Consider the following 24,288-nt stretch of genomic DNA (forward strand, 5'->3'; position numbering starts at 1 on the left):
TGCCTCGTCGCACGGCCATCGACCACTGGTTACTTGAACGTCCGTCGTTTCCAAATTTCAAAGGTTTACCGGATGTGTTCACAAAAGATATGCACCTCCATTAACGGCATTGCGGATTATAGCAATTTGCCCTTTTTTCACACTTTTTACCATTATTTCACATAAACTGAAATACAACTTTTGCGCCTTTTGATAATTTGAATTTTTTTGATTAGATAGGTTAAAATTATTTTCAATAAAATTTATTATTGAATAGCTCTATATTCTGTATTTTATTTATTTATGTTTTATATATATTTAATAGACAAAAATAAACAACATAAGTTATTTTAATTAATTTCTATTCACTTCAAATCAATTTTTATATATATACCATAATAATGTTAACTTATTAAAAATATGTGATGTACTTTTTGAATTTAATGACAGTACCTTTTAGCTTTATTGTTCTTTAAATTTAAACATTTTTATTTTTAATGGACAAAGAGCCCAATTTTGAGTGATTTAATGTAACATTTTATAAAATAATATTGTATAAAACAACAACAGTAAATTAATATTATGAACAGATTACATTAAATAAAAAAAAATATATTTAACATTTTAAAAAGTTACTATAATTATGACCAGTACTGTAATTTCTTTTTAGAGCTATATGTATAACGGTTCATTATGTGAAAATTTATTATATTTATATTCAATAAATATGCATAAATTTTATTTATTTCCATATTAGAAAACAATTTAAATATTAGAGTTGTGTCTAAAATATTTAACACTTTAAAAAGTTACTATAATCATGACCAGTACTGTAATTTCTTTTTACAGTAATATGTATAACGGTTCATTATGTGAAAATTTATTATATTTATATTCAATCAATATGCTTAAATTTTATTTCTTTCCATATTAGAAAACAATTTAAATATTAATTAAAAATTCCCAGAAAACTACTGTTTTAAATAACAATAATAATGAACAAGTAGATAAAATATTTTTTCGGCAACTTTAAAGAAAATATCGCGTTATATCAGTATTCATACCGAGATAAAATATGTAAAATAGACAAATTTGATAATATTAAGTAGCCATTACAACAAAATGCAATTAAAATGCAAACTGTTAATAATTGATTAGAATAATTTACAATTTGAAAAACAAACATATATAGAAAAGTGCTGATAAATATTATTATTGTTTATCCTTTTCTTCCATAATTTATCTCAAACTTCTGTAATTATTCCTAAATTAAAAATATATAATTAATATTATTTTGTATATAAAAAATAGTCATAAAGATGGTGATAACTATTATTTAATTATAAATGAGATATACGTTTAATTGAAACTATATTTTTTGTTTCCATAATTATCAATTTATCTTTCATTCGTAATAGCTAATATGAACTAATTCTTGGAGTACTGGTCCAATTATGTTTTCAAAGCACTGTTAGTTGATAACATTTTTCTTATCTATAAAATACCTAACATGAATCAACATGGTTACAATTAATAAAAAAATACAATCATACATTTATAGCATGCTATATCGAAGTGAAAGAGAATTACACACAAAAAATAATTAAAACATGACATTTACATTAAAATTTTAATTTCTTAAGAATGGGCTGTATAATTTTGACAAGCGATATAGATTAGAGAGATATGTGATATAAATAATACCAATAATCTTAAATGATAAAGTAGACAATCACTTAGATATTTTTTCTGTTTGTGTGTTGTGGTTGATCATGTTCCTCTCTTGCAGACGTAAAAAAAGAAGAAGTTCGGATGAGACTCACCGACGAACTGGTAAAATATCTCGGCCCGTGAATGTGAACGTGAACCTCGCTATTATCCAAAAAACCGATGAGTAAGTTACAAAACAACAAATTGCGTAAACATTTAAGTAATTCATTTTTTATTCGCATTATCTGTGAACGATATAAATTGAATGTAAAAATTTTTTTAGACAAGAAACTGTAATTAGGAACGCCATTCTCGAAAATGAATTTTTACGGAACGTTTTACATGGGAAACGGCTCAAAACTGTCGTGGATACCGTTTACATGAAAGAAACGAATGAAAACGAAAGCATAATTGTTGAAGGGGAAAGTGGAACTCACATGTACATTTCCTACGAAGGAATTTATACCGTTTCCAAAAACGATGAGGAATTGGCTACATTTAGTGACAATAGGGTAATTTATAAAATACTCCAACTATGAAAGCTAACACTAAAAATCCACACACAGGTTTTTGGAGAATTATCTCTTTTGTACAACGCCAAGCGTTTGGCATCCATCAAATCGGTAACTCCTGGTAAATTATGGGTGTTGAACTGTAACGACTTCAAGGCGTTGATGATAAAAACAGCAATTGAAGAACAAGAAGAAATAGTGGCGTTCCTGAAGGAAGTTCCTAAACTTAACACCGTTAGCGAAGACTTGTTGATTAGAGTAGCCAATCTGTTTGAGGTTGAGTTCTTTCCGAGCGACACCAAAATCGTCGTCGAAGGTAACAACATAAAACCTAATCAGTTCTATATTAAACCCATGTTATTTTAGGCGAAAAGGCTGATAAGTTTTACATAATAAGGGCCGGAGAAGTTTCCGTGAGTAAAAAGGACGTGGGACGTTTGGACACGTGTCTGGGTAGAGGATCGTTTTTTGGTGAATTGGCTATTTTGAAGGAGGATGTCCGGGCCGCCACCATAACGGCCAACTCTCCGGGTGTGGAGTGTCTCACACTCAGCAGTCAGCATTTTATCGACCACTTCGGAGACGTGGAGGAGTTCGTCAACATTAAACTCTCTAAGGTCCACACTCCGACTACAGAAGACAAAGACTACAAATATTTAGAAATAACAGACTTCTGTTTGGTCACGACCTTAGGTAGAGGCGGTTATGGACGGGTCGAATTGGTGAGGCACAACAAAAAGAAAGACATGGTTTTTGCATTGAAGTACGTCAGAAAAGACGTTGTTAAGTCTGTGTCTGCTCACAGTCACATTTTAAACGAGAAGAAGCTGCAAATGTCTTGCGACAGTTCCTTTATTGTCAGGTAATTAATTTATGGATAATTGGGAACATTTTCTTTCTAAGTTCGAACATTTCCAGGATGTATCGAACATACAAGGACGCAAAGTACGTGTACTTTTTGCTGGAGTGCTGCTTGGGTGGAGATTTGTGGACCCTGATGCGGCGGAAATATCCCCGAGGATTCAATAATGAGACGGCACGTTTCTACGCCAGTTGCGTGCTGGAAGGTCTCGCGTACTTGCACGAAAGAAACGTCGTTTTCAGGGACCTGAAGCCGGAAAACATTGTGGTTGCAAATGATGGGTATTTAAAATTAACAGATTTTGGTTTTGCAAAACAGATGGAAGCCAAAGATAGGTCGTTTACGTTTGTTGGAACTCCAGAATATGTTGCACCTGAGATCATCAAGGGTGAAGGACACAGCAAGGAAATAGACTATTGGGCTTTCGGAATTTTTGTTTACGAACTGTTAACTTGTAAGACGCCGTTTAAGGCCAAGGATCCGACTAACTTGAAGACGTACAAAAACATACTCAAAGGAATTGACAGCGTTTCATTTCCTTCTATTATTCCCACCAAGGCTAAAGATATGATTAAACAATTGTGCAGGCCCAAACCTTTCGACAGGTTGGGCTGCAAGAGAAAAGGGATCGATGATATTAGGAATCATGGTTGGTTCAATAATTTCGAATGGGAATCTCTTAAAGAACATAAAATGGCACCCCCATTCAGGCCGGAATTGAATAGCAACGTTGACACCAAATATTTTGACAAGTTTAGGAGAGATTCTTCTGTGCCTAATGACGATCTGTCTGACTGGGACAAAGATTTTTGATATCGCAGTATTTAAATTGACTGTTTGCTACTCCACATTTATAAGTTTCTCAAAGAATATAAAATAATACCCCCATTCAGCTCCAAAATGAATAGCAACGTCACCAAATATTTTGAACTGTTTTGAAAGGATTCTTCTGTTCCTTCCGACAATCTATTCAACTAAGTCAAAGTTTTTTGATATTATTTTATTTAAATTGACTCTTTGCTACTATTGGTTTGTAAATTTATTTAATAATTTGTATATAAATAAATAACATGTGTAAATAAACATTATTAATAATAATTGTGTTACTTATCAATTATTAAAAATTAAATATGTACTTAAATATATACTTTTAATAAAATAAATGCAATTAGTACATCACACAGTGAGAGCCACCTATTAGTCAATAGCTAAAGTATTTTATTCATTATAATATTAAATATCTAATTATAATACATCTTTGTATAATAAACAAATAAAAATAAAACATTAAAACTCTTCAACCCATTCAGAAAATTTATTTTCTGATGATGTATCTTCGGTGGTGTGTTTGGGACCACCAATGCCGCATTTTGGTTTGTTCACTTTGATCTTCTTAGGATTACAGAATGATTTCATTTTCCCGTTTTGTAGCTTGTCCCATTTGAAACCATCAAACCTGAAAACCAAAATTGCTTAATAGGTATTTTAATCATGGCTTGTAACCTTTTGTTCGTACCACTTATGATTTCTAACGTCTTTGGCACGATATCTTTTTAACGGATTACGATTCAGCAGATTACCAATTAAGTTTCTGGCGTTGTTGTTTATTTCAGATGTATATGTTACCTTTCTATTGATGATGTTGGTATACGTACTTTGATCCGTACTACCCAAAAATGGAGTCTGTCCAAGTCCTAAAATAGTTAAATTAAAGTTTATAAATATAAAATGATCAAGTTATACCAGTAAGTAATTCATAAATCAATACGCCTAAGGCCCAACAATCAACACTCTGATCATAGGGTTTTCCTTCTACAATCTCAGGTGCCAAATAGTCTATAGTTCCAATAAATGTATACGTTTTTCCTTTCACCAGTTTTTTGGTGGTTCCAAAATCTGACAGTTTCATGTAACCTCGATGATCTATCAACACATTTTCTAACTTAATGTCCCTATGAATGATTTTCCTTGAATGTAGATAATTGAGTGCCTCCACTAGGCAACCTACGGCAACCTCAACAAATTATTGAGTTCAGCTAAGTTTTGTACTTTTGTACCAGCCACAAATTTCGCATGTTTGTCCTTCAGTGAGCGATTTTTCTGGCAATGCAGAAGATTAAACAGATCAAACCCACAACAAGCCTCCAACAAGAAGTATACATACTCAGTGTCTCTAAATGATCGGTACATTCTAACTAAGAATTTTGAATTGCATTCCATCTGCAATCGTTTCTCGTTTATTAGAAGGTCTTGTAAGTTGTTGTCAATTATAAACTTCTTCTTAACATACTTTATAGCGTACTCTTTTTTGGTGGTCTGGTGTCTTGCTAGTCCGACTGTACCATAAGCTCCCACTCCCAGAGTGCGAATGATTTTCAAATCGTTCAGTTTCATGTTCTTGAATTCGTCTTCGATTGATATAATTGGAGTGATTTCTGTAACGGTCGCACGTCTAAAGTAGCTTAAGTATTCGTGACTTAAAACTAAGCATTCGACATTTCCTTTAGCAGTGATGGTATAACTATAGTTTTCGTCCATGACATCTAAAACTCCAAAATGTTGACCTTTTGTAAACTGCCCAATTTCTCCTGTAAATAAATTCATTTGAAATTGTTGTTGTTAAGTTTTTCTGATTGATGTTACCTTGTCCCTCTTTGGTTATAGCCACCGCACCTGCAGTTATTATATAAAGCTTATTAACGTTGTCACCTTCTTTTATGATAACTGTGTCGCATTCGTAAAACACCGTTTCCAAATAATGGGCACCCATATCCAACTCTTCATCTCCTATCTCCTTAAACGACTCGATTTGTCGCAAAAACTCCACCCTCTCTTTGTGCTCCTCTTTGTTAAATTCCTTTATAATTTTTTGAAAAACGGCATTCTCTAGCGTCCACAGTTCCGTCCTCGTCACCGTCGTGACCGTGGCCATCCGCTTGCAATTGTACAAAATCGCAAACTCCCCGAACACGATCTGTCTGTTTTCTATGTGTTCGAAGTCCTTCCCTTTGAATTTCACCTTACCGGCCTTCAACACGTACATCTTGTCACCGCATTCGCCCATCGATATCAGAACGGTGTCAGCATCCACGGTCTCCTTGTACATTGCCTCGATGACTCTCTCTAGCTTTTTGCCAGTTAAATAACGATTAAGAAAGTCATTTTGAATGATGGCGTTTCTTATGGCTTCTATGTCACTGAAAATGGTTCAATGGTTTTGCATTTTCAAGGGGAAAATATAAGGTGTTTCTAAAATAGGGACTAAGTATGAAGAAAACTATATAAATGTTTCTTCCGGAAGTAACCATAGCCCCTCAAATTTAAATTTCATTATTTTGTCTCCTAATCTTTGGTCCAACCGTGATTAAATTTTATCTTACATTTCCATTGTTTGAAAATCATTTTAACCTTATTTAAATATTAAAATTGAAATATATTCTAAATTATAATTCACAGAAAGCAATGACAGGCCATAAAATAAAAAGTTGTTATAATTTTATCCATTGGGTTAATGGATAATAATGATAATGGAAAAAACAAACAACATTAAAGGCAACATTCAATTCATCTCAGACAATTTTTTCGTAGTTACCACGTGACTAGTTTTTCTAATTTTTTACGAGAAACTTTGTATTTAAAAATTTTCTATTTTAGAGACGCCTGATATATGAAGCACCTATTAATTAGTTTAATTGTAAACATGTAATCAATCTTGTCATCAGACATTATATAAAAAAAAAGTACTTGATTGATTATGTCGATTAAATTGAGATCAAATCTTTGTGTAAACTACATAAAATTTAAATTAAATCAATTTAAATTAAAATACAAAATAATTTCAATTTTACAAGTAGGTTAAGTTAAACTAAATATTCTTTTTCGTTTAAGGCAATTATTTATTGTTTACTTACCTGTCTTCTTTTACTGTTGATGCATCTGTAAGAACACTTTTGGTTCTGGATGATGGAATAATAACATATCTCCTTTCAACTGGTTCCACAATGTAATTACTTTTTCGGCGAAAACACTTCATTTTTAGACAATATTATTTATATGACTGTGGTTAATTAACGATGTGCTTCAGTTACCAATAAATCTAATGATTTGTTTAATAAAATATATACCTAACTATATAGATAAACATGTCATATTTTGAAATGATTATCTGTAAATCTTATTTTGCCATATTTTTCATAGAAATTACTATCTTGTGGATAACATATATAGGAAATGATAATCAGATAGCACAACCTGAGATTTGTAAATTAGAACGGGTTAAATATAATGTGGCTCAGTTAATTAGTAATATTAGTCAATGGAAATTTATACTCAAACATTATTAGAGAAATGTATCAGATTCATTAATTGTATATTTAAAAATGATTCATTTATAATAGTTAAATTTTGTCAGCATATATTTTTGCAATTAACTGCTGTTAAATCTACAAATACCAATTATTCAAGAATACTACATAGTTCACTTCATAAATTTATTAAAATTAAAATACAGATTGACGTATAATTTTATCAAATTTAGTTATACTTATAAAAGCATTATTTTAAATTAAAATTTCTCGTCCCAACCGGACATTTCGACGTCAGGAAAGTCCCTATCTTTAGGATACTTTTCGAATGCACTGGTATCCAAATCGTTCTTCAGTTTTGGTTTAAATGAAGAGTGCATTTTACCATTTTTCAGATCCGTCCAATCAAAACCGTTAAACCTATTAAACAATGATTATTTAATAATAATATACATTAAATTATTATTAAACTAACCAATTATGTTTCCTAATGTCATCAGCACCATTTTTGTGCATGCCCAATCTGTCTTTGGCGATAGATTTTAATAATTTTTCAATGAAGTTTCTTGCTTTGTTGTCTATTGATGGTGGATAATGAACTACACCACTTAGTATTTTGTTGTAAGTTTTAATGTGACTCTGATCATCGGTTACAAAGGGTGTTTTCCCTAAAATGTGAATGTTTAGACAAACGTAAACCATTTAAAATGTAATTTACCTGTTAGCAATTCATAAACTAGCACTCCATAAGCCCAATAATCGACAGCTTTGTCGTGACCTTTCTCCAAGAGAATTTCCGGCGCCACGTATTCTGGGGTACCAGCAAAAGTATGAGTCTTACCCACCCTCATTTTTTTGGCATAACCGAAATCAGTCAATTTTATATAGCCCTGTTTGTCGATCATTAAGTTTTCTGGTTTTAGATCCCTGTAAATGATTTTTCTCGAGTGTAGATAATCCAAAGCCTCCAACACACATCCTGTAAATCCAAACGATAACAGGTCATTACCTTCGTTAATGTATTGTGCAATTATTGATTTTACCAGCTATGAACTTTGCATCTTTTTCTTGGAAACGTTTGTTTTTCTGTTTGTGCAGTAGTGCAAATAGGTCACCACCCAAACAAGGCTCCATCAGAAAGTATACGTATTTGTTATCCTTAAAAGTGCGATACGATCGCACGATAAAAATGGACCTGCACGGTATTTGTAACAGCTTCTCGTTATATACATGTTCCTGCAATTGTTGTTCAACAATGTACTGCTTCTTGATGTACTTCAAGGCGAATGTTTCTTTCGTATTTTTCTTATTTATACACTAAAAACAAATTATTTTAACCAACTGGCACCTTCAAAAGACAACATGTTTGTACCAATTCGACTCTTCCGAAAGCTCCAATTCCCAACGTAGCCACCATTTTGAGATCGTCCAGTTGTAAATTTCTGAATTCCTCCGCAGAAGTACCGAGATCTTCTTTTGGTGGACCTTCCGCCTGAACGAAGTAAAGGCGGAAATGTTCTCGGGTCAAAGTTAAACATTCAACTCCAGGTGAATTGGCCGTAACCGTCGCCTGTCTATAATCCTCGCCTTGCAACGCCAACTCGCCGAAAGATTGCCCTTTCTTCATCTGGCAAATCTCCCCTAAATTGAAAATAGCCTTTTAATTCTGAGCGGTGAGCGGGTTAAAACATACCTTGGCCATCTTTGGAGACGGTAACAGATCCGGCGCTGATAATGTAGAACTTGTCACCACGGTCGCCCTGTTTGACGATTGGAGTGCCAGTTTTGAAGAATTCCCTTTCCAGATGGTCGGCACCTTGGTGCAAAAGTTCATCGTCGATTGAATTCAACGAATGCACTTGTCTCAAAAATTCAATTCTTTCCTCGTGCTCGGCTTTATTCGAACTTTTGATAATCTGGTGATAAACCGAGCTTTCAAGTACCTAAAACAACAACAACAAAAATTGTTAATTTTGCTTGTCCTCGATGGGAGTTATTACCCAAAGTTCCGATTTTGTCGTGGCTTTGACTGTGGCCAAACGGCCGGACTTGTACAGGATGGCCAGTTCACCGAACACAATCTGTTTGCTTTCGACGAACTCAAAGTCTTTGCCTTTGAATTTCAATTGTCCTTTATTTAGGATGTACATTTTGTCTCCGTTATCTCCAATCTTCATTATGGTTTTGTTCGCTTCCACAGTTTCAAGGTACATGGCATCCACCACATTATCCAATTTTTTTCCGGTAATAATTTGATTTACAAATTCATTTTTGGCTATTGCTTGTTTTATAACTTCTACATCTCTGAAAATTTACGTAATTAATCGTCTCTTTAATCAAGTGATAATTGCTTCTTACTCTGGTTTCTTCTTTTGTACTTCGACTGCGACTTCGGCGGATGAAATGTTCGGAATGATGCCCACTCTTCTCTCCGTTGAACTTGGGGGTTCAACTTCGAGAGGTAGTGACGGTGTAGGTGTAACTGTATTAACTTGGGGAGTCGTCGATGTGTGCTTAACAGGGCTAGTTACATCGTACGATTGGGATTTGCAACTTCGAAATAAACAACAAGGCATCTTGCCTAAAATTAATATGAGTTGAAAAAAAAAATCATTAAAATTTCCACTTTCAAATGGGCCACACATATCATACGTACTTCATCTTGTATTGTATGAAAATTACTTTAACTTTCTTCAAATATTAAAATTGAAATATCACATAAACGGCTTGTTTAATTAAAATTAATCAAGAATATGCATAGAATGCGGTGTAGAAAATAAGACCGAAAAAAGAGGGGAACCCCCTGAATGTATCTTGTCTCGTTATGGAAAAAAATGTGGACCAAAGATATAGAATATATACAATCAACATCTTGGCATTATTATGATCTTTAAACTATGAATTTGAAAATACATTCTGAAGACTTAAACATGACCTAAAACCTCAAAAGTAACACAACTTAATGTGTGGAGGTATTTACTGATGTGTTTACTGTAATCAATTTTCAACGGAGCGGCACGTACAACTATTTTTGATCGCTCCATATAGGTATATATGATAAACCAAGTATAATATATATATGTACATGTATGTAACACTTGGTAAAATGGCGAGAGGTCAAATTCTATAATTAACCCTAGTTTATATATTAAATACTGGAAAGATAGAATATTTTTAAGAAAAACACTTTTCTTACGATTTTATCCAGATTGAATGGCAATGAATTTTTGTAATTGATAAGCCGACTGATTAAACTGAGAAACTTATTTGTTATTGGAAAAAATACTTAAATGGTGACGTAAAGTTAATATGAATAAAATTTGGAAAATTCACATCTCATCGAACTAAAATTAATATCGTCGGTCGAGTAATTTAGTTATCTCTCAAAAATTCATTCTGGACGCTGTAAACGAATATAATAAAACTGCATATCAATATTATTTATGTAACCACTCATAGCATAAAACACTATCAAATTTAATATAGAAGAACAGTTTGAAAATCTTATTTTAAGTTTTACTTAAGAAAAGTACAATGTTGTTTACTTACCTTGTATTTTAGGTACACTCGAATAAATACAATTTCCTTATTAATTAATGTATAGAACAATTATATATTACAGTTGTTTTACCGTGTGAAACTTAACTAGCAATACTTTAGAAATAAATGTCATATCAAGATAAGATTAAGACAATGATTAATTTGTTCACAAGCGTATATGTTTGTATCTATTGTGGAATTTAATTAATACAGATGTATTTACTGATAGCAATTACAACAGTATCAGGATTTTTAAACAATAAGTGATTAACTGTGTCAGTAAAATTGTGATTCTATTCCAAGTATAAAATTTTTGGAAAATAATATTATATTTTAGTTTTGATATTAATTATTAACACATTTTTAAACTTCGTGATTAAATTGAGTATTTCAATTACCTATTAGTAAATTTAGGGTATATTTATTATATTATTATATTTATATAGATATTTATCTGAGAAATATAAATAAAATAGTGGGTATATTTTTAAATATATATTTAGAGAAAAAAGAAATACATTAATGCTTAAATTAGGTACATTCATTAATTGAAATAAATTGTAGTACAAGTATAAAATCCATTTATACAGTTCATGTATTACAAAATGGTCAGAAAATCCCTATATAATTATCCTATAATTGTCTCTTTTAAATCAACGTCCACTTTATAAAAATAGAACCTAATATTTATTCAAGAAACATCCAATCATTCATTGACTTATTAACCTACTGAACACACTGATCTCTAATAAGGTCTGGGCGGCCCAGGCGGTCCCCCCCTCATCATTCCATGTGGAGGACCCCTCATGGGCAGCGGTGGCGGAGGTCCGCCTCGTCCCATCGCCATGTTTGGCGGCATGCCCATCATGCCAGGCGGTGGGGCCATCATGCCAGCTGGATGGCCAGCTCCCAGTCTTGGAGGTCCTTGTGCCATCTGTGGGGCCGCCGCCACTTGACCGCGGCCTCCTGGCGTCATCACTTGCTGCGACGGACCGCCAACACCTCTGACTGGCCCTGTGAGTCCCACAGGCACTCCCGGCATTCCTAAATCATTTATACGTTGGTACAAACGAAATGACAAAAATATAAACAAACTGACCTGCTGGCATTCCTCTTCCGGCAGCCCTTCCCAGACCGGGCGCGGGGTTGGCACCAGGCACTGGGACTCTAGGAAGGCCCTCTTCTGGTGGTGGTGGTCCTTCAACTGTCAGCGACACGATGCTTTCACCTCTGAGCAACACAAAGCCGAGTGTTCTTTTCTCCTCCCTCTCAACTTTCGAGTTTTTGGGTTTGATCCTGCGGAACTCCTCGCAATCGCCCAGGATCATGTTCATGTGTTTGTCGAACGCCTTGAACGTGCCAATGAAGATCCTGGAGTCTTGCAGAGTCACACGGACTCTGTAGTTTATGTGTTGGATCATTTTGTTGTTTTTCCCTATCGTCTACAAAAAATTTAAAAAAATGCATATTTTACACGGTCTATTTATGATAAATAAACATGACTCTTACCATTTTGGACGATGTTTATTGAACTTTTACACAAAAAAGAAACAATCGTTATGAAAACGTTTTATAACCTAGAAACCGCCGGCGTCAAAAAGTGGCGCTTCTTTCTGTTGGCAGCCCTGATTGTCACATTCGATGTCGTTTTAAAATGGTTACTGTCTTTGTACATGAAAATTTCATATCCAAAGCATACTTTCAACAAATAACTACTAGGACATTGTTATTCGAATATAAACGTTTTAATTCTTTTGCAAATTAAAGCAATGAAACTCTGAATCTGAAACGAAATTGGGCGGCATCTGAATGTGAACACTTTGAAACACACAATGGCACTAAAATTCAAATATAAGGTAGTATGAAATTTATTTTTAAACAATAAGGCAGTTTTACAACGCAATCAGTCATCTTATAAATAAATAAAAGTTATAGAAACCAAACACAACATAAACGCATCAATAATCAATACATAACTTTGTCCATTAAATTAATTAATTCAAACAGCCTGTTTTCTAGTATATCTAATATCGCTGAAAATAAATTATTTAATTAAAATATTTGTTAAAGCATATGTATACTGTTAGAAAAAACCAACGCACCATTAAAATAACACTCTTTCTTAGACAATATTATTTCACCTTCCTGTATAAGTAAATATTTAATTATTAATAAATGTTAATGTGTAATTCATTTATTTCATTTTTTTAGAGTTATTTCTTAAATTTAGATTATTTTTACGTAAATATGTATATTTTAGTGGTGCGTTCATATCTTACAGTAGTAGAGTGTTACCATTTTTAAATACATGTTTAAAAACCGTGGATACCACGACGCAACAATTTATATAAGTTAAAAAACAATTAACGAAACCTTAAGGTTGCCGCTAATAAATAAAAAACAATAATAAAATTGTGCGTTAATTCCCCGAACCGCCCCAACGGTTGCTCAATGGCAATAATTGCACTTGGGGTGGCATTTGACGCCGTTGACGCCGCATTGGCAACCCCCCGAGGTGTCGCCTTTGCCGGCCGGTCCCCATCTGGGACCCCTGGTCACCCAGCAGATCTCAGTCTTGCACATCGAACACCTAAGCCAATCACAGCCCCACTTCTTCAGCAGCACCACTTTGCACGTGGGACAGGCCAGAGCCTCCCCCAGTCGCACCATCTCGTCTATCATCTCTTTGGTACGTTTCGCGTCTTCGTCGATCTCCGATTCCTCCGTCATACGTTCCTGGTACTGTTTGCAGTTCACGCCCATGTGGATTGCCTAAAACATCATCCCATTAACGTTACAAACGAGGTTATTAATCTTTTAAAAATACTCAAGGTTGTTTAAAGTAGTAGTACACTAAGGCAATAAATCTAAATATAATTTTACGATCTGTTACAAATCGGGAAGGTAATTATTTATTAATAGCATTCTAATTTCCATTAGCCACAAGCATACAAGTGGCACTTATCTTACCTGGCATGTTAAACAGTTGACTTTCCTGCAAACAGGACATCGAAACTCGTTGACGTTGTCTTCAAAAATGCACCATCCTTTGCAGTCAGGCGTCTTGCAGTGGAACGACTTGTCAATTTTGTTCTCAGCTTGAGCAATGGATTTGGCCAGGAACTGGTCGTAGATCTCTTTGGTAACCAGAGCCTTTATCTCCCTATCTTGCAAGGCAATGTTACAGGAATAATCGTCGTCTCTGTAAGGGCACTTCACTTCAGCCTCTTCGGAATATTCGATGGTGTGGGCCAGGCACATCTTGCAAAACTGGTGGAGACACTCGCGCAGTGTCACACCCTCCTTGGCCGGCACCTCCAGGAAGCATATCACACATTCGAAAGGTTCGGCGTTCTCGACCAGATCGGCGTTGTCCAAATTCACCAGTTGCAGATAAGTCTGGTCCTTTTTAGGTTGCGGCGCTTTCCTTTTCACCGACTTCTTGGGGGCCGACTTCAATCGTATGGTGGCGCAGGCCCCGCAGATGTTGGTTGTGGTGGGGTTGAGAAGGGTGCAAAGGTGGCACTCCCATTCCTTCTCGGGCTTTAGGGTTTTGGTTTCGTAGTCGTCGAAGTCTTCTTCGAGCACGGCCTTCTTCGGTTGGGCGCCACTGGGACCGGCTGTTTTGGGGATGTTCTTTTCTACCTTGATTTCGATTGTTTCGTCGACGAGTTTGTGTTGTAAAACTGGTGGGTGGCTTGTTATACTGGCGATCATTAAATCGCTTTTAACGATTTCAGGTTTTGCGGCAGTATTTTTGTTCGGAACAGAGGTGATTGTACGAACGTTTGTTACTTTGTTTTCTGCAGGTTTCGTATTCTGTTTCTCTTCCACTTTGTTTGTAATAGTTTTAAGGACACTCGCATTAGACTGGGTACTACTGCTTGTGGTAGAAATTTGTTTATCCTTCTCCAAGGGCTTAACTTCTTTAATTACAGGAATGACAAATTCTGTCTTCTTCGTTGTTTGACTTGTAGGTGCAAAAATAGATGTAGTTGTTGGGATATTTTTGTTGGCATCTGTTTTTATTGGTCCAGACGTTTTAGTTGCAAGTGCATCAGCAGGTAAACCAAATATTGTAATTGAGTTAGGCTTAATAATTTTTTTACCATTATTTACTTGGTTGGTTGATTCTTTGACCTGGACATCTGTATTAATAACTTCTTTAGCTTTAATTTCTACTTTATTGGGCTCTGGAACTTTAGTTGTTGTTGCTATTGTGCTTTCTGTTTTCTTAGTTTTTTCTACAATTACTTTACTTTCTTTATTCTGTTCTATTTTTATTTCCGGTTTTGTATCTATTATTTTTGGTATAACGTCCACTATTTTTGGAGTGTGATCACCACTTTGTTTTTCAACCTCTTGTTTAATATTTTCCGTAGAATTTTTATAGGTTTTGTCCACGTTTATTTTAAGACCACTTCCTCCTGCGTCTTGCTTTGATGTAGACGGTTTATCATCAAGTGGAAGTATTTGAGATTTTCTCTTGTCCGCATTATTTTTCAAATCTGAAACTAATAAAGTTTAGACATAAAACAACTTGAAAATAAACTATAATACCTGGAGCGACAAGATATAAAAATACAGGACAACCTTCTGATGTTACGTTGTGTTCTTTTAAACTCGCATTGTCGTTTGTCACCAATTCTTTTCCAAGTATCCAACGTTGAACATCTACTGGTATTTCGAATTCCCTTTCGATCTGTTGCTTCAATTGTGCAACAGTTTGATTCTCAGTTACTTGGATGGGAAATGGACCTCTGTGTGATATTTTATCCTCCACATACATTTCTATCCTTAAACAATAAAAAAGTGATACCATAAAAGAAAAAGAAGAAACTTATTTCATATAATGTTAAATTGGGTACATTTTAATACAAATATAAACTGTTGAACTTAATGATTAGTGGATATATTTAGCTTTGCCTTGTGCTTTCATTTAGACTAATTCGTCACCTTGACACTGCCTCAAAAATAAATTTAAAAAACCAGTGACCGTTTAAATACATGCAACCAAAACTTATCCAACTTTACTCACTGAAATCCGACTTTTTTCTCCTTCTCCTCGCCGTTGGCGCCCTTCTTCCTCACAACCGAACAGTTGACTTTCAACTGCGCCAACTCCTTGGCGAAAATCGCCGCCTCAGTCAGATCCCCTTTGGCAATCGCCGTCTCCAACCGCCTCAACAGCCTGTTGATCTCAATGGTGTCCGTGTTGGCGTCCGCCAAATTAATGTCGTTCTTCAACTCGGAGATCTTCTTCGGCACGTTGAAGAACAACGAAAGCTCGTCGCTCTGCGCCAAGTTCGCGTAAATCCTGGCTGCCGACTTGGCGTTCTTGTCGCTGTAGATGTCTTCGAAGTCCTTGGGACGCATCAGTTCGAAATTGTTCTTCTGCACTCTGGACTCCTCGTTTTTGATGATGTTGGCTATGGTGTTGGGCGGTACGACCTGTTTGACCACTGCGCTCGTTTGAGCGGACGAGGACACTTTCACCGGCTTCGGATTGTCGGTTTTTTTCACTTTGATGTTCTCGTAAATGGTCTCTTTGGTGGCTATCAATATTTCCGCCACCCTTTGCTCCTGAGTTTTCTCTTCGGCGGGCGGCTTCTCCTCCTGTACTGGTACTACTTTTGATTCGTCCTCTTTTATTTCTGCGTCGGTGTTCTCTGGATTTTCTATTATGATGCTGGCGCGGCTGTTTTGCTTCATTAAGATGTTAGACTTTCGTTTAGGCAGGGAGTTTTTCATTTCAATGAGCATCTTTTTGAGCTTCTCCTTCTCCTCCTTTTTTTCGCTTTCAGATTTTTCGTTGACTGGTGACTTTTTCTTGTTGTTGGCGGCGTTATAGTTGGCAAGGGCTGAGAATCCAATTTGAGTCTTGGACCTCTCCAGGACACGTTCAGGACTTTCGTTAGTGACAAGGGGAGTTTTGCGTACCTCCAATGGACTAGCAGTTTTGGGTTCATTTAGCTTTGTATCACTCAGTTTGTTCGGATAGAAGTCGTCGAAGTACGGTTTAATATTTGAACACACGTGGCAAATAATCCTCCAGTAGTCGTTCTCCACGTTACATTTAGCACAGTTCCAGCTCTTCCTTTCCAGTTTTGGAGTTTCCGGTTTAGTTTTAATAGCACTAGCACTTTCCGACTTCATGAGCACGTTAAACTTGTCGTTGTCTTTGTGTTTCTTGTCGATTTGCTCGATGCGTTTCTTGTGCGATTCCAGCAAAGTCTCCTGCTGCCGTTTCGTTTCGTCGAGGCTGTGCTGTTTCCCGAAATAGTCCTTCTTCGCGTCTTTGGTGCCGAACACGGTGACCTTTGTCACATTAGTGATGGCGTTGAATTTCGCTATTAAGTCCCTGGCGGAGCGACGTTTAGGTGAGGCCCAACTGTCCGTATTTATTTTCGGGTCGTCGCGAGGCTTCATGAACTCAGGCATTTCCTGTAGGTCGTACACACCGTTTTTTTGTTGCTCCTTTCTGATGATCTCACTTGCTTCCCGGTCCAATTCACTGATGTTCGCCAGGTAGGAAATCCCCGACTTCCGTTTCTCCTCCTTCTTTTTGTCAGTCACCTTCGACACTTCTTTGGCGTCCTCGAGCGTCAGGTCTAAGGTGGAGTTTCTGAGGAACTGAGTTTCGGGCAGTTTCTCGACCAGTTCGTATTTGTGCTCCTTCTCTTTCTTCTCTTTGTGCTGCGTGTTTCTCTTGTACCACGGTCTAGGTGAGACTGGTGTTTCGACATAGCTTGACCTTGCCGAAGTGCTCGGGCTATTTTGGTCCTTGGATTCCAGTTCTTTTGCTGGTTTTAATATGCCGTGGTCCAGCTTGAGTGAGTCATTGCATATGATGTCGGTGTTCGCAATCGCCTTGTCCAGTTTTTCGGGGGGTAGAGGCGCCAGACGCTTCTTTCTTTTCAAGCTCATTGTTGAGGGAGTGGAGTGGGACTTGGGGGGTGGAGGGGCCTTTCGCTTGCCCTTGACATGCAAATAGGCGCCTGCCTTTTTTGTTTTGGATGACTCACTGTTTGTGCGGCGGTGTCCTACTCTGTCTTCCTGCTCTTCCAACACAGCCTTAGTCATCAGTGGCAGGCTCTTTGTGTTCTCCTGTTGTTGCTTGATGACGTTCTTGAGGAGGGTCTCCCGGTTGAAGAACAGATTGTACTTTTTCCTCAGGGTGAGGTTCCTGTCATTCTCCCTCCGTTTGTCGCGTTGCTTGAGTCTGGCCTTGTAGGTGTCGGTTTCTGGTCCTGGATTGATGCACTTCTCGGCCAAATTGTTTGCGGGATATGCATTGGGAGGCACGAACGAGAAGGAGGCGATGGTCCCACCGCTCTGGATGGACGCTAGACTGTCGCAACTGCTCGAATTAGAAATCTGCACGTCGGAGTTGATGCTTTCGCGGGATGTGGACGGTTTGAACCATTTAAAGAAAGCAAACAGACCGCTGTTTCTTTTCGATGATTTTGGATCGGCGCCAGGACTTTGTTCGGGGTCGGCTGGTGGATGATTTAGGCTCATATTATCATCGCTATCGGCTGTTTTGATTGTCCTCCGACCACTTGAAGTCTGTTACAATATGGAGTTGGGAACTTGGAACTCACACGTGTTGGCGGTGTTGGGTTACACGCTGGGTTAACCGAGTCGATGACACAATCCGATGGTTATTGTCGTCGGGGGTGTTGACGGTCTCGCCACCGCAGCACTTTTCGATTAAATTGCTCGGAAGTGAATGAGTTATTTTTTGGCGTGCACTCTTGATTAACGCACGGGTGTATTTTCAGAATTTACGTGTTCGGTCGGGAGTGAGATCGGCGAGATGGTTGTCGGGACGTGGACCGACGCCCGAGTTAAATTTAGTAGACTGATAGTTGTTCGGCTCGGTCCGGATGTCAAATTATTCTTTCATTTTATGTTTACTAAATACATTAAAAATAAATAGAAACTTTCAGTTGCCCGCTACGCTCGAGCTTAAGCGCGGGAATCTTTTGTTTTTATTTTCATCCATCTTCTTTTTTAAACCGTTCAGTGCCTGCATTGATGGTCCTCACCAAAATGTTATGTAAGTTATTATTAAACTTGGGAGGCAGGTCTAATTAAAATTTTCTTCGTTTTTTACTTACTCCTCTCGTATACTTTGCCGCTTCTATTTTTATGACGTAATTTTTTTCTAGAATCTAGAAAATATGTCTTTGTCTCTAGTTTTATTATTTGAAAACATCTAACGAAATATTAAATTATATAAGTGAATATTTTTGGCGCTAAAATTAGATTTTGCGTTGTTTTATAAAAACGAATAGACTTGTGTAACTGGGTTCAAACAATAAATATGACTTTCCTTTCTTTTTATTGTAAAATATTATTACATACATAAAAAACAAATTAATAATAAATAATTATACAAGTTAATTCTAAAATAGGTGATCAAAATTTGTAAATTTCTTTAGAAAATACAGCCCTTCAAATTTAAATTTCATAAATTGTTTTTTTTTTTCTCATATTTTTGTAATATTTGGTCCCATCAACTTTAAATTTTGACATTATCCTAAAATACATACAGTAGTGAAAAACCATAATGCTTCCACCTCCATGTTTAACCGTAGCAATTTGGTATTTAAAATGCTATCGTTGCCCCAATGGTCGTCCCATAATAATTTACACAAAATCTTCGAGTAATATTTAATATTTTTGTCACTTTCACAAAGTTCACCGACTGAAAATGTTAAAAATTTAGTACAATAGACCGCAAATAAAATTCCATTTTTCAAAGACATAAAACATATCCGCTAAAAAGACCTAAACAACATTACAACAGATGTGAAAAATCCCAGAGGATGAAAATCTAATTTTTAAAAATATTCCATACTTTTTTTCACTACTGTATATGCAGTTTAAAGTAATAAATTTCTTCAATAATGGGACAGTATTGTAGATTGTGGGGGGATCCCCTCTTTTTCTGGTCTTAGCTAATTATGTTTTAAAACTGTTCATAAGCATTATTAGATGTAAAATTAAAACAAAAACAGTACAAAACAGTTAAAGATTCAAAATATTTACCATTTAACATTAACAATATATATTAATAGGAAAACTTCTTTATTTGGATTAAGATTTTGTTGATGCTTATATTTTAATTAAATAGATATTTAGAGCAGATCTTAAAATAGATTATTGCAAGGTTAAATTGACTCTGTAACAATATTGAGTGGATATTTATATCATGAATTAAACAAACAACTGTAAGGAACCAGTTTTTATTTCATATAATTAGAAAAATACGCTCAAGGTAGTACAATTTAATTGTAATATAAATATTTATTGTGATTTCGATACAGTTGAAAAAAAGTTGATTCAAATAACAAAATATACAGTGAAAAATTGATAATAAAATATTTTTGGATGGATATTTTGAAAATTAAATATCTGTGCGGTTTTTAGAAATAGCCAAGTAACGCTATATATAATGCATTTTATTAAAAACGATAGACAAAATAAAACTAAAACAAACAACTCATTATACTTATATTTATGTATTTTTTTCCTAAAATCTGATAAGACGAGTTGCGCATCTATAAATATTTGTTTTGTCCAATATTCCTGATTAGATTTATCAGCATACTTCCCCCTAATTATTCCTAGTAATAAAACTGCATAATAACTGTACATTTAAGTAACAAACAGATGTTTCGCATTGAACAAAGGTCCGTTAATTAATTAAAAGTGAGGTCGTTTAGGAAAGGTCAAATTGAAATACACAAAAATATAGGTGAACGCGTCAGTGTTGACAACCCTATCGCCGTTTCTTTGTTTGAAACTCGTCGAATTCCAACCTGAATCGATAATGATTGACAATAAAACTGGTTGCAAATGTGTTTACAAAGAATAACTGACGGGTTGTGGTTGTATACGTGACTCGAAAACCTTTATTTATGGTTGACCTTTCCGAAACTAGTTCGCGTTCATTTTGTCGAAGTTGGCAGTACTGTTCAAAGAATACAATCAAGAAAAACGTCAAGCAAATTTCGTTCAAAGTTTTTATTGGATTTTACACGTATTTCCAATTGAATTAATCGATTTTGTGGTTTAATTTGTGAATTGTTGTTTCAGTGTTAAAATGATGTGCAACATGTCTGACTCTGAACACTAGCTAAAGTTGTTTTCGTGCGTTTTACAGTGGTTTGTGTACAAAGTGGACTCGCCCGTTAGTTGAGTTTTGACAAGTGTTTTGTGTATAAACAAGCCAGGGACCAAAATAAAAACCAAACTTTTTCTTTTATTTTTAATTATAATTGTAATGTGCTCAAACTGTTTGCTTTCTAAAACATCGGTAAAACGCGGTTTGGTATCATCGTTTAGTTTGGTTCACTCGAAGAGAAAAGGAATATTCATACATCCGACGACAATGTTTAAAAACTTTTATAGTGCCAGTGTCCCGAATCCCCTAAGAATATAAATCAAAATAAGTACAAAACCTAATTTATAAATTAAAAACGTGATATTTACATTAAATAAACAATGAAGCTTCTGGAAAGCACCAGATTCGAAGCAATAAACAATGCTCTATCAATCAAAACAGGCGACAGCAAAATAATCGGTCGCATCGAGAGCTACTCGTGTAAAATGGCAGGCACCGACAAGGCTCTGTACAAACGCTTCAACGCCGAGGGCATCCATCCCAGTGATCTGCAGGCTCTTTCGCCCCCACAGGGCGTCTCACCTGGACATTCGTCGTATGCCAGGAGCATTTCTGGGGACGAGGAGGGCCCACTCTGCGACACAATCAGTCGCAAAACTTTATTCTATTTGATTGCCACCTTGAATTCAGCCTTTCCCGACTATGATTTCATGGATGTTAAGGTAGGTTACACCGTGTGTAAGTGCTAAAAAATCATTTTCATTGAGTAATTCAGTGTTGTAAAGTTAATAGTGGCAGCAGATAATGTATGCAAACATAATTGCATGAAGTAAATTTACATAATTTGTTGTATAATGCTTTAATATAATTGTATGCGGTGTTAGTTATTTAACTTTAAATTTAAATCCCTCAAACAAATTTTATAAAACCAAAAATATTCATCAGAATTTATAAATCTAATTGGATACAATTTTTTGTTGGATTTAATAAGAATTATTTAAAAATATAATAATATAAAAATGTTATTACACAAATTCATTTTTTGTATTATTCTAGTTTTCTGTTGTCACATTTATTTCAAAATAAAAACAATAATATTTTCCATTATTTGTATGAAGTTTGTAAACATTTTTATATATTCAAAGGTTACGTGACGAAAGCGGATAATTTTTATCAAAACCTGTCTGTTCATGATTGGCTAAGTGACTCATCATAAACATCTTTCTAAAACATTTCTGATAACTGAGTTCAGTGTCTTGACAAATCTTCAAACAATTTCACTGAATAATTTAATAGTTTAACAACTGTTACGACATAATTGCCATAAACAAAAAACTGTAGAAATTGCAGAACCACAGTCCGTTTAAAAAACTTTCTCTTCGCAAACTCAGTTTCGCCTAAGTGGGTCATATTTAGCAAATCGCAGCGTACCATTAGCAAACAATAGCGGTGCGTGCTGATGTATTCAAACCGAGTCGAGTTGGTTGAACCTAAACAAAAACGTAAATTTCAGAGTGCAGAGTTCAGCAAGGAGCCGTCCCGTCAGTGGGTGTCGAACGCCATCGACTCGAATCTGGGCGCAACCGTCGGCGAGCAGTACCGTTTGATGGGTCCGTCCATGTGGGCCGCCATCGACGACGAGATCTCGCTGGAGAACTGCGACATTTATTCGTACAACCCGGACTTGGTCAGCGATCCGTTCGGCGAGGACGGGTGTCTCTGGAGCTTCAACTACTTCTTCTACAACAAGAAGCTGAAGCGCATCGTTTTCTTCACCTGTCGCGCCGTCAGGTAAACGAAACTTGAGGAGAATTCAATCATTGATACGTCTCAGGAGAGGGAAATCAGTCAGCCATAGGGAATAGTAAAAAATAAATTGGATAATAATGATAATTTAACAAAGAAGGAAAGGGGAGTAAACCTAAAAAATTAATTGGATTAGTTTGATTTTGTTTAAACGTAAGTTAAATATGCCTGGTATTGTTTTAACTTTAGTTGTAGTGTAAAAGAATAATTTCAGTCCACAAATTGACCTGTAAAAGTCACACAAAAATAAATTACCATTATTATCAAACAAGATATTTTTTAAAATTGGGTGTATAAAGCATTATCTGTCACCCATTAAATCCCCAAGCAATAGATAATGATAATTCTTGGAAACAAACACTCAAAATATTTTTCCATGAGTCACTAATTTCTTATTTCGTTTCCAGTCCCAGTTACATCGTGGATTCAGGCTACGGCAACGACTTCATAATGGACGACGAAGACATGTACTAATTTCAACGTCAAAACTGATTCAATAATAATAAAAATCTTTTGGTGAGAGCAAAAGTACAAACTACGTTTTAGGTATAGTTTTTAGGTGTTCTTTTTTAGTCTTACACACATAGTTTTTTCTCAAAATATGTTGATCACACATTATATATTAACGTGATACCAATATGGATTGTTTTTAGTGTTTAATTTTATTCCCGACTTTGGTGTCAGATTTTAGAACGAAATCGCGTTACTTTTAAATGTATCAAGCACGTCGTTTATATATTTACACGTACACATGTACTTATTGATGTAACACAACATTTTTTTGATGTTTTACGATTATCCAGGTTGTTAAATTTGTTAACAAGTATTAATTCAGTTCAAATTTAACAACGCTGAATAGTGATATTAAAAATATTTCTTAAAGAAATGAAAGTGTTTAAAATATACAATTTTTGACCAATGATCAAACAACAAAAATTGTATGTTTTGACCAATTTTTTAGATTGTATTTGTAATCTTATATTTCGATTCTAATACAATATAGAAGAACCTTTTAATTGTTACACCTTTTAAGACCTTTATTATTTTTTATCAGTGGTCTTTGAAGGTATATTTTAGAACTAAGAGATTGATTTTCTTCGTTCCTTGTACAGTTTAGTATCGTCGGAGTTACGATGCTTGAGTTAAAAAATAAAAAGAATTGTCAGACTTTATTCTAAAATTTGGACGACATATGAGTATTAGAATTCTTTTAGTTATACTGAGTAAAGACTAATTGGGTTTAAGGTTAGTTGTTCGATCTCACAAAATTTATATTTAATTCTTGCTTTATGTACATATTTTTTTTCTTTTATTTCGTTTTATAGTATTAGCAGCAATATATCAGACTGTACAAATTTTATAACATTTCACTCAACAACTAATACAACACATAGTTTAGGTTAAAGATCTGATAATAAATATGTTTAATTCATTATTTTC

General features: G+C 35.2%; 6 protein-coding genes across 8 annotated transcripts; 2 read left to right on the forward strand and 4 right to left on the reverse strand.

Annotated features, from left to right (window-relative positions):
- Positions 1-1,749: 1,749 nt before the first annotated feature.
- Positions 1,750-4,133, forward strand: LOC109601774 (cGMP-dependent protein kinase, isozyme 1-like). The gene is made up of 5 exons (XM_049966306.1): positions 1,750-1,873; positions 1,973-2,201; positions 2,256-2,517; positions 2,568-3,063; positions 3,120-4,133. The coding sequence occupies exons 1-5, from the start codon at positions 1,752-1,754 to the stop codon at positions 3,874-3,876; spliced, it is 1,866 nt and encodes a 621-aa protein (XP_049822263.1). The 5' UTR covers positions 1,750-1,751; the 3' UTR covers positions 3,877-4,133.
- Positions 4,134-4,350: 217 nt separating this feature from the next.
- On the reverse strand, positions 4,351-7,096 carry LOC109601775 (cGMP-dependent protein kinase 1-like). The gene is made up of 6 exons (XM_020018058.2): positions 6,975-7,096; positions 5,707-6,260; positions 5,121-5,651; positions 4,807-5,067; positions 4,580-4,757; positions 4,351-4,519 (listed from the first exon to the last, which is right to left on the reverse strand). Exons 1-6 carry the CDS (start codon positions 7,094-7,096, stop codon positions 4,351-4,353), a joined length of 1,815 nt encoding a protein of 604 aa, XP_019873617.2.
- A 443-nt stretch (positions 7,097-7,539) lies between these two features.
- Positions 7,540-11,018, reverse strand: LOC109601777 (cGMP-dependent protein kinase 1-like). Its single transcript, XM_020018060.2, has 9 exons — positions 10,917-11,018; positions 9,726-9,948; positions 9,368-9,671; positions 9,061-9,310; positions 8,740-9,008; positions 8,411-8,684; positions 8,086-8,346; positions 7,843-8,035; positions 7,540-7,787 (listed from the first exon to the last, which is right to left on the reverse strand). Exons 2-9 carry the CDS (start codon positions 9,941-9,943, stop codon positions 7,628-7,630), a joined length of 1,929 nt encoding a protein of 642 aa, XP_019873619.2. The 5' UTR covers positions 9,944-9,948; positions 10,917-11,018; the 3' UTR covers positions 7,540-7,627.
- Positions 11,019-11,387: 369 nt separating this feature from the next.
- Positions 11,388-12,540, reverse strand: LOC109601795 (small nuclear ribonucleoprotein-associated protein B). The gene is made up of 3 exons (XM_020018080.2): positions 12,417-12,540; positions 12,007-12,349; positions 11,388-11,951 (listed from the first exon to the last, which is right to left on the reverse strand). Exons 1-3 carry the CDS (start codon positions 12,417-12,419, stop codon positions 11,653-11,655), a joined length of 645 nt encoding a protein of 214 aa, XP_019873639.1. The 5' UTR covers positions 12,420-12,540; the 3' UTR covers positions 11,388-11,652.
- A 130-nt stretch (positions 12,541-12,670) lies between these two features.
- On the forward strand, positions 12,671-24,280 carry LOC109601794 (repressor of RNA polymerase III transcription MAF1 homolog). 2 transcript variants are annotated; one of them, XM_020018078.1, is made up of 4 exons: positions 12,671-12,763; positions 21,015-21,764; positions 22,556-22,833; positions 23,256-24,280. In XM_020018078.1, exons 2-4 carry the CDS (start codon positions 21,423-21,425, stop codon positions 23,320-23,322), a joined length of 687 nt encoding a protein of 228 aa, XP_019873637.1. In that variant the 5' UTR covers positions 12,671-12,763; positions 21,015-21,422; the 3' UTR covers positions 23,323-24,280. The 2 variants fall into 2 exon arrangements, with proteins under 2 accessions (XP_019873637.1, XP_019873636.1); XM_020018077.2 differs by lacking the exon at positions 12,671-12,763 and adding an exon at positions 18,821-18,969.
- Positions 12,761-18,684, reverse strand: LOC109601778 (uncharacterized). Of its 2 annotated transcripts, none has more exons than XM_049966979.1 (4): positions 15,946-18,684; positions 15,468-15,703; positions 13,878-15,415; positions 12,761-13,679 (listed from the first exon to the last, which is right to left on the reverse strand). In XM_049966979.1, exons 1-4 carry the CDS (start codon positions 18,426-18,428, stop codon positions 13,356-13,358), a joined length of 4,581 nt encoding a protein of 1,526 aa, XP_049822936.1. In that variant the 5' UTR covers positions 18,429-18,684; the 3' UTR covers positions 12,761-13,355. The 2 variants fall into 2 exon arrangements, with proteins under 2 accessions (XP_049822936.1, XP_049822935.1); XM_049966978.1 differs by having other exon boundaries at positions 13,878-15,421.
- Positions 24,281-24,288: the final 8 nt, after the last annotated feature.

This window comes from Aethina tumida, chromosome 4 (assembly GCF_024364675.1).
Source record: "Aethina tumida isolate Nest 87 chromosome 4, icAetTumi1.1, whole genome shotgun sequence".
Lineage (NCBI taxonomy): Eukaryota > Metazoa > Arthropoda > Insecta > Coleoptera > Nitidulidae > Aethina > Aethina tumida.